This window comes from Antedon bifida, chromosome 4 (genome assembly GCF_963402885.1).
Source record: "Antedon bifida chromosome 4, ecAntBifi1.1, whole genome shotgun sequence".
Lineage (NCBI taxonomy): Eukaryota > Metazoa > Echinodermata > Crinoidea > Comatulida > Antedonidae > Antedon > Antedon bifida.
In genome coordinates this window covers 21062481-21076842 of record NC_136229.1, presented here as the reverse complement: position 1 = coordinate 21076842, position 14362 = coordinate 21062481, and the positions used below count along the sequence as shown (strand labels likewise).

The 14362-nt window shown below is 32.2% G+C and overlaps 1 protein-coding gene across 1 annotated transcript in view; it reads left to right on the top strand.

Moving 5' to 3' along the window:
- The window catches only part of LOC144839758 (uncharacterized), a 76191-nt gene that overhangs the window by 12372 nt on the left and 49457 nt on the right, over positions 1–14362 (top strand). Inside the window, exon 2 of the mRNA XM_078695234.1 lies at positions 656–736. Coding sequence (XP_078551360.1) covers positions 656–736 — 81 coding nt within the window. The remainder of the gene's footprint in view (positions 1–655; positions 737–14362) is intronic.

Sequence of the window (14362 nt, the reverse complement as noted above, 5' to 3'; positions counted from 1 at the left end):
GATAGCCATTTCAAACTCATTCAGGTTAATAATTCATCTGGTGATATCCCTGGAACTTCAAGTCTTGTAAATTCACCCAGATACTGCTTCCAGTATTACATTCAGAAACTGGATATTTGTTTCTTGTATACCTTTTCTTGAAGAAAAAAAATGTAATGATATTTATCTAGTAATCGTGATTGTCTGTTTAGTTAATTAGTTAATTTCAAATGCTATTTAACATTGATAAAATAAAATGATTAAAGTTCAAAAGCTTTATTTCATTATTTTGTCACCATCCTTTACAAAATGGAATAGTCCAAAGAGAATGTTTATGTACACCGTCAAATTTCAAGTATAAAACAAAGTATTCTATGTTTTAAAGTTTCTTGACTTTCGGTTGCTGTTGGCAACTCATGAAACATCATCCTACTAACTAAATGTTAGTGTTGACAGTGTTAAATGATATCTCCATGGTAATAAACCTATCATGACACTGTTCACATGTTGTCGTCATGGTAATGATGCTGTCACCAAGGATTTCCAAATATGGTGGTCAATAGAGTAGATCTCATTAATTGCATACTATCTGTTGTTGTCAAAAGAATTTATATCAACTCTTATTTTATTATAATTTGATTTAAAATGATTCAATTATTTTTGCATTGCTTTTTAGAAACCCAAGATTGTCTTGCTGTGTGGATATTTGTACATAGCGCCAGGAATCGATTTCTCAAATCCATCGCACAAAGGGAGGGTATGTATATTTTTACTTTTTGAAACTGTTTTCATTTTTCATGGAATTTTTATTCTAATCACTTAATAATCTGGATTCATACTGTACAATAAACAGTTAATGAGGAGATGATTTAGTTGGAATAAAACCTAAAAAGGGAGGTGGTCAGTTTCGGACAGTATTTATCATTGGGTCGAGACGTCCAAAGATATAAGTAGTGGATTTGAAGTGGGGATTCCTATTCCTTTTGAAAAAAAAATCTAATAAATCATGACTACAGATGGTCGTACAACATGGTATATACTATAGTAAATCCGCTTATGTTTGAGCTTTTTTTGTAGTATTTTATTGCAGAAAACACATTAAAATTCAATGTTTCTTCTATTACCAAGACGAAAATACGAAAAATTGGAAGCATAAAGGCCTAGAGACAGAAATAAAAATATGGTCCATCTCTTGGCTAAAAAGAGAGTGTTATCACTAATCGCATTTCAATCAAATAGAAATAGAATTTTAAGCTCAAGTTGCTTTATATTTCATTTCTTTTATTATAATTCTTTTCAAATCAAGATTTTAAACGGGATAGGACTTGTCATGTTCAGTGAATTTGAATGGATTCATTGAAAAAAAAGTTATTGCAAAATTGCTCACTTGAGTGATCGGCTTAAAGGAGTGCGCCATGACGCAACTGATGACGACGTCAAATATAATCATGTGAAGGATTGATAAGTTGTAGTTATTACACTTAATATCAATGTATGTCCTTTACTTTGCCTTTTACTGTGTAGTTGTGTACTGTACTGTACAATAACAACTGTACTGTACTAACTGTGCAGTACAACATTGCAGTAAGTGTACTGTACATATACAGCCATAGATGGTGTGCGGTGTAGTATCTACAGTAAACAGGGAGATGTAAAATAATCTCCCTGCAGTACTGTACTACTGCTGTACTGTACAACCTTGCAGTGAGTTTGCAGTAGTAGGAATACAGTAGCCTATTAACAAATGTCCTGCATATAATACGTAACCTGTCTAGCCATAGTAAAATATAATGACCTGTGTCCAGCAATATTCACCTGGTCTATTGATGACCAGCTAGGCCTGACCTGAACAAACTATTAATTTAGTACAGTCCATCAGCAGCAGCTGTAGTGTACAACAACCCACTGAAGATCATTGACTTTGCAGTGTACCTCCCCAAGGCCACCTGACCTTAGTCACTTAACCTTTAAATATTTCAGTTTGCTTACTTTACATTCCAAACAGGCACTTCCTGCTGTAGTTTACCCCTGTAAGCAATAACCTGTTGTTTTAAACGCTATATAGGTAATAATACAGTTATCTGTTATCTTAATTACAACAATTGCCTTAATTAATTTAGTTTTGGAAAAACATATTGTACTTTTAAAATAAATTAAGAATTGCTTGGCTACAGTTGTGATCATAGTAAACTGTAGGTTCATAAAAAAAGTAAATGAATTTAATAAAGCTCTGTCTTCACTATCAAACTAGTTTGACAAAAAAAATTTGCCCAAATATGGTAATGATACATGTATGCCTAAATATGGTAGTGATATGCTTAAATATGGTAGTGATATGACATCATCATGTTCATATATGGGCACATCACGTTTTTTGTCACATAAAGTTTGATAGTGTTAGACCGACCTTAAGACTTTTTGGAAACAGTACAGTATATTCTATCTTTTTGTTGAAAAATACAAAGATTATAAAAAGTTTCTTTAATATTTAATACATTTTATTGGTGTGCTGTATTTAGAATTAATTTCATTGTGGAGGATATTTAACTTAAAAATTGTGATTATAGTATGCTCAATCATGACAGTATATGAGTACCAAATTTGTTAACTAGCAATATATCTCTCCATTTTATTTCAATAGTCAACTCTGACATTTAAAAAACATGAAATGTAAACATGAATAAGTTATGTTTGCCCTTTTATGGAATGACCATAAATGGAAATCACAGATTTAGCTGCTCGTACAATATCAACAACCAATTTATAAAACTTCTAATAAATTTGTAACTTAAAGTGTGAAATTACAAAACGTAGAAATTGGTAAAATAATTGATTGCTATATGTCGTGTTTTGTCAGTGATCTAAAGGGACACAAACTCTTATGCTTGTGTACCTCTTAAGCATCAATCAATCTGGACTTCAATTCATCAAATTAAACGAGTCAGCGCTCAATTGACGAACGAAAGTCCTATCCAGAAGATGGCTGCAATTCTCGTAGGGTTAAATTAACCAAACCCTTGGTTAATTTTACCGACCACTATTTATCCAGTTAAACATATCACAGTGTCGGTAAAACTATCCACTATTATTATTTTAACAAAAAAAACCAGTTAAATTGTGTGAATAATCCAAGTGTGAACAATGGTCAAAAGTATCCAGATTTTACTGTAGGTACATATTTGCCATGTCCAGTGCGAACGGGGTTTTAATCAGTGTATGCAGAATGTTTTTTATGAATTTGTGATGATTTTACGAGAGTTATCAATACAGTTATAAAGTTGGTCTTTTCTGGTCAATATTTTTTAGGGAACATTAATTAATAACAATAATATAGTATTAGTAATTAAAAAGTTTGTAAACATTTTATGCAAAGAGAAAGAGGAAGAAAGGACAATGCAGAATATGGGAATATCGTAGAAGGAAGTGAAAACATGGGAACAGGAAAATAATGGATAACCGGAAAGCTTGAGAGTATATTAATTATGTTAGAGATGCTGTGTTCCCATAGAATAAATTGCATACAGTACTGAACAGTTCTACAGTAATATCATCATTTAATGCCATGGGAATGAAACATTTTGTAATTTTGTATTGGTTAAAATGTTGTAATCATGATGTATTATTTTGTTTACTGAATCTGGCCTGAACTCTATATCAACTTTAACCTTTGGCATGAAAGCATTTTACTGTTCTTTTAATACACAAACATTAAATAAGCAAAATATTGAAATTGTATGCAATTTGAATGTTTTTAATATTAATTAAGTACTGTATATAAAAGTACTTTCTCTGTTAGTTATAGTTTTATAGTTATACTGTATTTAAAATTTTATTGGAAATTATTTCATTATGTATGATAAGCCTAACAACTGGTCAAAATAATAATGGCTTTGTACAAAATAATTGGACACAGGAGAGAAGTAACCTTTAGGTGAACTCTGTCCATAGTGAGTTAACATAGTGGTCAGTGGGCAGAGTTTAATTTGCTCAGTGGTCAGTAATAGTTTACATACAATGATATTATACAGACTTGTTTTTGATTTGCCAGGTACAAATTAAAGATAGTTATCTATCATACTGTATATCAGGAGTTTGTTTGCAATTGGTCAGAATAGAGTATTGTCCAGTTTGTACATGTTTTGCTAACTAGATTTGCAAGTTTGTAATTTGTAGATAATATCAGTTGTACAGTACCACCAAGGTTAGTTTGTAGTGAAAGTGTACTTTGTGGTCAGTGGGTGACCATTAGTGGGTGACCATCAATGGGTGACTATCAGTGATCCATGGCTGGTAGTGAATAGTTCAGAAATGATAAGAAAATAGTTTTACTAACTTACTGTATAGCATATTTGTATATATTTTAAAAGTAAATCTTGAACTACTGTAACAACTATACAGGGCCGAAGCCACCACTTCATTACATTTTTTTACTCTTTTTTTTATGTGTTTTGATGAATAAAGAGATTGAACCAATACGGTTGGTAAGGTTTCACAGAGGAATTTGACAACACTGTGAGCTGCACAGAGGATCGTTCCCTTTTCTTGCGAAAACTGCATCACTGCTGTATAGGGTTTATAAGTGGGACCCAAACGACACAAATGTACAGTACTATGCAATGCCGATAGTCTAGTGTTGTTTTCACTAAATTAGTGGCAAAATAAGCGTTAAATACGTTCAGCACTCGGTCTGCACTTGTCACGTTCGAATGCGAGTAGATGGGATTAGTGTTTATTCATCGATGAATCCGTCACGATAGGTGTCATGTCTTTCAGAATCCTCTTGCCCAAGCTTCATTAAATCGCTTTGTTGGTGAGAAATTATTTGAGGTTTTTAATTCAATACAATTCGTTAATATGATCCATGGATATTCAGTGAAGCGCGGAAATCTTTGCTAATTTACGGTTTTATTGATTGTTACGAATTGCAAACTGGGACATGGAGGGATTGGTTGTTGATTCTCTCTGCATGTGATAACTTTCATAGATTTTAAAAATCTGTTGTCAATAATTCACATTACAATCTCTTTCGTTTTTTTATTATTATTATAACATTTTATATTTCATGTTATTTGAAGGCACTATGACGAAAATCATGGTTTTGAAAAAAAAAATTCCTAAATTATGATTTTCTCTGTCAGAAATTTTTTATAGATTGTCTAAAAATAGAGAAATATAGTACATACAGTAAACGTTTTTAGGACCCTACAAAGACAATGTCCCCTGACTAAATAGGTGCATATATTTCACTGAATGTTCACTAGGCTGTTCCCTGAATAGTGGTGCATCAAAGGAAGGGGCTCTACTGTATAACATTGTAAGATTTTAGAATCCTTCTAATGTGTTTTTCTCTGCGGTATCTTTCAAGACGTATCTTTAAGGAAATTGCCTATGAACAGTTTGACTCCAAATTATCCATGTTTATGACGGCAATTTCTTGCTAATCACTTGAAAACGATGTCAATTAAAGCTGTGGTAATTCCTTTAAATCGTTAAATCTGGGGTAATTGATTATTATACTTGGATATCATCTTGCAAGTAATGTTCTTAATTAGCTTTTGAGTAGAGGGCAAGTCCCATCACCTATGATACTTGATAAGTAAAGTAAATATAATGAGAAGTATCTGAAGAATGCACTTTGCTTAAGTACATGCTTAAAATCTTCACATGTGATTGTGAGTTTACTTAACAGAAAGATTTCGTTGTAAACTGTGGCTGTGGTTGGTAGAATGGTGATTGCTGTCACTAACACTAGTGTCACTGTCAAATCTTGGGCAGTTTTTTCTACTTACTGTATGATGAAAGACCAATCAAAATAGACCTTTGAACACAACCTACTGTACCCCCACCCCATTATAGCAACTCCACCTTTCAAAATATTATGAAACTATTAAACAACAAAATCATCTATTTGGCAAACTTACTGTGTACAGGCAAAATAGATAAAGATATAATGAATTTGTTAATTGTTAAAAAACTAAATGTTGTAACCCAAAATAAACCGAAAAGCGTGCTAAAAAAGCCCTAAGGAATGTCAGCGGTCACAGAAAAACATTGTTACTATGTTTGTGGTTAGTTGGTACTTAACAGTAACACCAACACCTATAGAGTTTAATACAAAACTGTATATTATCTGAACTATATAATTATCTATAAGGGACTTTGACCTTCAGTGTTTGATGAAGGTTTTTTTATATACCCAGGTACAATGTACTTTGTAGTTTGCGGTTGCCAAATACTGTACGTACAACAGATATGTATAGGAACGCCTGCAGGAAATAGTTGACGCTTTGCAAGGCAATATTAAGGATTATGTTTGATTCGCATGAGTTGAATTGAAGTGCTTGCTATATCTAATAACAAATTATAGCTATCCGTGGTTATAATATAATTTGTTTTTACTCATACTTTTTGTAACAATCATAATGCAACGGGTGGTTACAATTTTAATTTGTTTTTACTCGTACTATTGTAACAACAAATAGCTATTATAATACAATAGAGTGGTTACAATTTAATTTGTTTTTAGTAATTGAGTTTGTAAGCAATGGCTGGTTTTAATTTGTTGTTAGATGCTGTTTATTACAAAAAACTAATTTATAAGGCAAATTGTGGTGGTTTTTTTTTTGGGTCACAAATAAATAACAAGTGTTATTAGTGGTTGTGGTGTGAGTATGGTGTTATTGTTGTACTGTACCAGTACCAGAACTTTAGTGGTAGTGTGTTGGTGATTTTGTGAGAGTGTTACGATATTGCTTAATAAACAAAATGTTGATGAAAAACTGTACAGTATGCCTTTATTGTATTCAATGCTACTTTATAATTGGTCTACAATAAATTTACAAATGGTTTGTTTGTTTTTGGCTTTTTGAAGTGAGGTAAAGAGTAGCAACATATTATGTTTACGTTCTTGGTTCTATCTATATGCTACAAATAGTGTATTTGTTTGTGTTTAGCTTTTTGAAGTGAGGTAAAGAGTAGGAACATATTATGTCTACATTCTTGGTTCTATCTACAAAGCTACAAATGGTTTGTTTGTTAAATTGAAGCTTAGTAATAACCTGGTGCGTCAACATCAACCCCTGTGGTGTGGAGATGGTAAAAACTGGTACTTGACCTTACCACTACTGTATAGAAAATCATACAATACTATTATTGTACTGTATACTAGAGTATGTAATTAAACAGTATACTTGGTAAATACATGGTATAATTGATAAAATTTGAAGAAGTCTATTTTAGAAAAACTATTATCAATATCCATGATAAATAAATTATACTGCTGAACCTTAAATTGTTTTCTTGAATTTGTGGCCTTTTCTTGTGAATTGACAATCTAACCCATGATAAAGAAACACTTAAGAATATGTAATAAAATTAACAATAGGAAATAGAACACACTAACCGTACTTTGCACTGTATCCATAGGCGCACTATAATAAAGACAGCTTTTTGTATAAAGCAAGTAATTGTGGTTTTATTATATGGACACTATACAATCTAGATTACATCCTGTATGGGACCACTTGACCCAATCTGACCAGTAGCTATTTCTGGCATGTTAAGCTTAATATTTAAAAAGTGTTGTGTAGTAAGCAGTAAGTTTGAGTCACGTGTGATTCTCACCCTTTCCAGATTAGGGCATTGCTAAACTGCGTACCCACGCTGCCAATACCATACTCTGCCATAGATCCTAATTTGTAAAAAGAGAGGCTTTTGATTTTAGTTCTGTTGGCACAGTGATTGCCGTTGAGATTTGAATAATACAATTTTGCATAATTTAACCTTAAAAGTGTAATGAGCTAAATGAGAATTTTCCAATTTGATACCTCTGTACATTTGATGTCGTCACACATGCACAAGCACATTTGCCCATTTCAAACTTTGATAATGCTTCTGTGTGAACACGTATTTAATAGTGTTTTTCAAACTTTTCACACCGCTCCTTTTTGGCAGTTTTATTCAAGGAAGCATTAGTAAACAGTTAGCTTAGCTTATAGTTTACTACGGCTGAAAAAATGGGTATTTGGAAACTCGGACTGGGCATGTGCACATCCCAACCAAAGCACGTCTGAGAGTCTATGAAAACATTTGCTGATAAATTTTGAGATGCATGTAGAAGGTAGTTATCATGAGATGAGCAACGTTTTTTGTAAGAAATATTTCTTGTTACATTTTGGTCTATGTGTGAAATTGACATAAATTTGATGGAATAATTTATAAATGTAGATTTGACAATTCAATACATCTGTACATTTGATCACACTAGTACAGTACATTTACTCTGTTGACAGATATTGCCCATTTCTGCCTCAAGTGTTGATCAAGCTGTGCATATATATGTTGCAAGTAGAGATATCCATTCAACTACTTAAAATACTTCACATTTTAAGATTTAAATTGTAATCAATTTTTTTCTTAGAACCAGGTCAGTACTTTGATACAACAAGTCACATGATTAAAATTTAGTTATTTTCTTTTTTAAAAAGCTTTCATCTTCAGTATTTAATGAAGCGTGCAGCTACATGCATTTTATTCATTTGAGTTCTTTTTCAAAGGTTTTGAAAAGAATATTTTTATTGAGGTCTTCTAAAAGAATTATCAATAGCTATAATATAAACTACTGTACTTCCTCTATCATCTACATGTGTACCATATTAACAGTTTTATTATTATATTAATTTGCATTACAGTAAACTACTGTTCAGATAAAAACATATTTTGTCTCAATATTTTCAAACATTATAGTTTTTAATATTATCCCATACAGTACCTATATATTTCAGAATGTAATACTGTATTAGACAAGCACTTCCTCAACAGTATATCAGATGTTTAAACTGTGTATTATTTTTGTGTTTGAAAGCAGAACAAGTCCAAATGCAATGTTTAGTAACTCTGATCGTAATTTAACTGCGATAGATCGCAATTTAACTACGATATCAACTCAAATAGAGAAAAGAGTAATATAGCTAAAATTGTTACTTAATGATATCAAACATAGAATAATGCAATGATATTATATAGATGTCATTTAACATCAATCACATTGAACCATGGGCATCATGCTTTTGAATGAGTCCGTCAAGAGAAGAGGAGATCAACATAATTATTGTTGAGTGATACAACATACTCTGTCTAATAACTACTCTAGGTTTTTAGAGTATTTTATAATGATGGAAATTTACAAATTACAGATACTGCTGTTGATGATGTATCAGTCGCTGTAACATTTTAGTAAATGTACGACCCTGCCTCACAATAATTTTGCTGTACTGAACACTCTCTACGTACGATAGAAGAATGCTTTCTCAAAAAATGCTGTTTTCTATTTTGTAGCTAGCTTTCCATGACATTACCAACCCTTCTCACCGAAGATAAAGAGACTGAGATATATGACTGTAGTTAGGCACAAAATAGACTTCTTACCTGGATAAACAGACATTGGCCTATTCTCTCCGAGAAGAGAGCTACTGTACAACTCAAATATAATAGTAATAATATGGATTTATATAGTTCACATACCACTCAAGAGTGCTCAATGAAATATCCAATATATGGCTTAATATGCAATGTCTTTGAAAGATACAGTACACAATTTTATGAAACATCACATAATGGTACATTCCATGAACCCTGCCCTCAAGTGGGAGTTTAGTAATTAGTGATACCCCTACTGTCCAAATTTCTGCATTCCCGATTATATAGACTCAAACCAATGATCTCCAGATCACTGACCTACCATACTTTTGGACCCTACTCTTGATTGACAACAGCCATCCATACAAATTGTGTGTAAATACATGGCAATAATTGGTCACTCAGTGGTCAATGTTGGCATGACCCCTTGTAATAATAACCATATGATACTTTGGTATTTAAACTTGAGATTTGTTCAAGGTTCTATGGATTTGATCCCATTAGAATTGTATCATAAAAGAGATTATCTTGTCCAGAGGGATCTTTAAAACTGACCATTAAAAAAAATACCCAGAATTTACAGTGTACAGTATTTGCTTTTAGGTTCTAATTTTGTTAAAAACTTTGAATAAAAAATCTTTCTACATTATTATAGCAATGTCTAAAGCTCTGTCTACTCTATCAAACTAGTTTGACAATCCAAATATGGTAGTGATATGCCCAAATATGGTAGTGATATGACATCATCATGTCCATATATGGATACAAACACATTAAAAGTTAAATCAAACAAAGCATTCTTTTCAGTTCAGTTGTTAAAGGTTAATAGATAGAATGTTAGCCGGAGAACCACTCCTCTGCAAATAACCTTTTCAAGCATTTGCAAGAAATGAATGTTTGTTTAAAGTATTGTATAGTATCTGTGATATGATAATATTTTAAATATACCAGCTGGCTATGGAAATATTATTTATAAAGTTCTACAGTTCTCTATTCAAGGAAGTTTAGATGTACAATATGATATATGTTGTCACTCTTGATGGATGATATTATAGCAAGATGATGCTAATAGTGGTAGTTCACAGCAGGAGAAACTTATTAAATGCCAACCCTAGAATTGCATGATGCATTAATACGATACCAGTTAAACTTGACACCTGGTCATGCTTGACTGCATCGGATGAGACATAGTAACAACATATTGTTTTATGGAAGAATGTTCTTCATTTTGGGCTTAAAAGATGTAATGCATCCAACTTTTAAATCTGAACAAGTGTATTAAAATGCTACATTTTCCATCAGACAAATAAATTGGTATCACACAAAAGCTCCCTCCTTTGGACCATTTCTTTGTAGTATATTATCTGCATATCGTTGGTATAAATTAATATTTTAATAACCTTGATTATAGAAGACTTTGCTATGTACTGTCCATTTTGAGATGTAAACAGTATTTTAAAGTTTTATCAACATTACAATGGGATTATCCTACTTGAAGTTCTTGTAAACTGGAGGTAATCCATTGTATGAGGAGGGATTTAATGTGCAAAAGTAAATTTACAATGTTTATTAATGTTTACAATACTAAACTGTGACCTCATTGTTCTACAGTACCAAAACTATAATAGGACATACAGTTCAAGTACAGGGTACTGTATTTGTATTGTACAGTATTGTAGTATTGTACTATGTACACAATGTTAGTTTCTAGGTCATACTTGTATGGTAACCTTTCTTACAATTTATTTAACCATTTTAGTGTATAATGTCTGTAGTAGTAGTTTCTAGGCTAAACCATTACTACGTCGTCCACAAGTTTTGTGTTCAACAATGATAGTGATTATACAATACACACAAAAGAATTGTGTATAGGCTGACAGGTAGAAGAGGGTTTTTCTGCTGTATTTAGACCTTGACCTTAGCACAGGGATTATGGTGGTGATGTAGGAACAGTAGACTAGTAAAACCAATCTCAAAACACTGGATATACGTCGGTTGTCATTGTGTTCTGTCAAATATAGAAACATCTGTAATATCTTTAATTTTAATCTCAAAAAGAAATAGTTGCCTATAAAATAGATATGTGTGCAAACTTGAAATCATTAAGGTACATAATGTTCTGAAAACATTGGTAAACAAACATTTTGCTGCAGTCACTTATGGTTAGCTCCTAAATGAGACTGTTCAGCTACTGTACATTTACTATAAAATCTTAAAAGTAAAGTGAATGATACAACAAATATTTTAAAAACCGCTGTTAAATCATTATTAATTATATCGCTTCTTGATTAGTCTGAACAAACATGTTCGGTCTTTTTCAAGTAGCCTTTCGGCAGTTAACCTACTATTACAGGCATGCGTCTCAAAGTATTGCCGCTCTGTCGGACTGTTTATACTTAGACTTAATCAATACCATTATCTCCTTGTTAACTCACAGCTATAATTGATATTCAATAAAGCAAACTACATCGTTATTGTAGCTTTGTTGTTTTAATATGAAAATCTATATTAACCAATATTTAATAAAAATTTTCTTTGTTTGTTGCTGATGAAAATGTAGGGTGGGGATTGGTTTCGGTTTGTCCCTAGACAAAGTTGCAATAAAGACATTATAAAGTTAATAAACATTGTTGAAATGCTAATACAGGTTGTGACAAGTCCGGTAGTACTTGTAGCTGCAGCACTATTAGCGTCACAAATGTTGGTGGCCGTTTCAGTTGGCGGCCGTTTCGGTCACACACCGTTTAAATTGATCCTTTATTGTCCTATTGTTTCGTTAACAAAATAAGTGAAATTGTAGGGTCGTTATCCTGACAAAGACCGGGTTTGAAATGGGCCAGAAGGCCAGAGCAATCCCCTAGTACTCTTCTCAAAAAGGCTGTGGAGTGCCTTAAATCTTGGCCGATATTTTGGCAGTAGTTTGTGGTGTTGTTGTCTTAAACTGCTAAGCCACTCGACTCAAAATGTAGGTAGATGGTTTACATACTTGATTACTAAGGATCCTTGGTTCAAATCTGTAAAGAATAAAAACTGTAGATGATCCAAGCAGCAAAAGCCAAATTCTGCTTGATTTGAACTTCCAGCCTTACACAGTACAAGTGGAAAACTGACTACCGTACCACCTGTGCCACTGTGCAAGTTAGAACCCATATCTCTGACAATATTTGTCACATTTCAAATAATATTTTCTATGAAAATAATAATACGTTAGACAGACTTACTAAAGCGTTCTGTTTTATGTCCTTTTACCCTTCATTGCATCATTTAAATTTATTGTTGTATTTATTAAATAGGGAAATTATAATGATAGCTATCTAATTAATACCTTCTATCAACATTACAATCTATTGTTGCCGTTTACAATAATCAAATTATTCTCCTACTGTGGCTCCAAGAAGTTTGCCATACCGTATCACATGATTAAGTAAATATGAAACTGTCTCGATATTGCGTGTCGTTATATAATTACACTGACAGTGATAGTACTTTAAATATTTGATTCTTACAGTACAATTGATCAACTAGACTGTAAGGCTATTTGATACTGTAGGATTACTTACCTGGATAAACCAACTGCTTCATGTATTTATAGGAGATGTAAAACGATAATAGGGAGGTTTCACAACCTTGCGAATATGATAACGAAAACGGATACGTCACACATTTCATATTCATAAAGCGTATTCGTGTTGACGAATATCACCAGTCATATTCGTAACTACAAAACGAGTATAGTTTTTGATATATTTTGCACATTTTTCATTTGAAACAGGAATGATTCCTGATTATAATATAATTATAGATTTATTGAAAGTAATTTACGAAAAGTAATTTACCAAAAAATGTCAGGTCAATTTTGATAATTAGCAGTTTTTAAAGTCCTCCCTCGCTTTGGTGTTACGCTAGGCCTAGGCAGCCAAGCAACACATACCTGCGTTTATACTTTGGATGGCGCTCTCAATATTTGTTGTCATGCGAAACAGATTTTTACTGGCTTACGAAAACGAATACGTGTGTGTGACGTATCTGTTTTCGTTATCGTATTAGTAGCGTTGCAAAACCTCCCTATTTTCAGATTTTCCCTCTGAAGTAGTATGGCTGATCGTTATCCAGTATACTTTCTTACAATATTTACATAATTACTTATTGTTTGTTTTGAAATTAATCAGTTGCTAGAGATATATTCAAATTAATTGGTTGCTATGGACAGCGTTATAAAGATAAACTAATTATGGAATTAGATTACTCTTCTTTACTCTCTGATAAAAGATAAATAGAAATAACGTAAACATAATAAATATTTTTATCGTTTTATCGTTATTGATTGAATATACTAGAAAGCTTACCCTCTTAAAATAGATCATAGAAAAGTATGTAAATAAATGCAATATCATCTTTTACAATATGAACTAAATACTAAATTTCATATAAAATTTTGTTTTAAAACAACAATTATTTTGAGTATACTTGTGTGTATTAAATTATTGATTAAAGAATTTTCCTTTCAGCTCTTCAAATAATTTGATACAATAAGCCTTTTGTGTCCCTGTCCTTGTAAACATTGTATTGGTAACACTACGCATTGAAACTGATTGTCAAGATGGATTTGTTTCCTTATTAGATCTATTTATATTGGTTTTCATTGGGGAATGAATGTCACAAAGAAAGAGTTCACAGTTGTTTCTTGATCGCTGCTTCATTAAGCTCTGTCTACACTATCAAACTTTATTATGTGACAAAAAAATGTGATGTGCCCATATATATGGACATGATGATGTCATACCACTACAATATTTAGGCATATCACTACTATATTTGTTATTTATCACACTTTTTTGTCAAACTAGTTTAATGATGTAGACAGAACTTTAGCCAACACAAAAGTAGGAACAGTGAGAGATTGCACCGGACATTGACTCACAATGTCATCCACAGTACGCAATTGATGTTTTTATGTACTCATTGC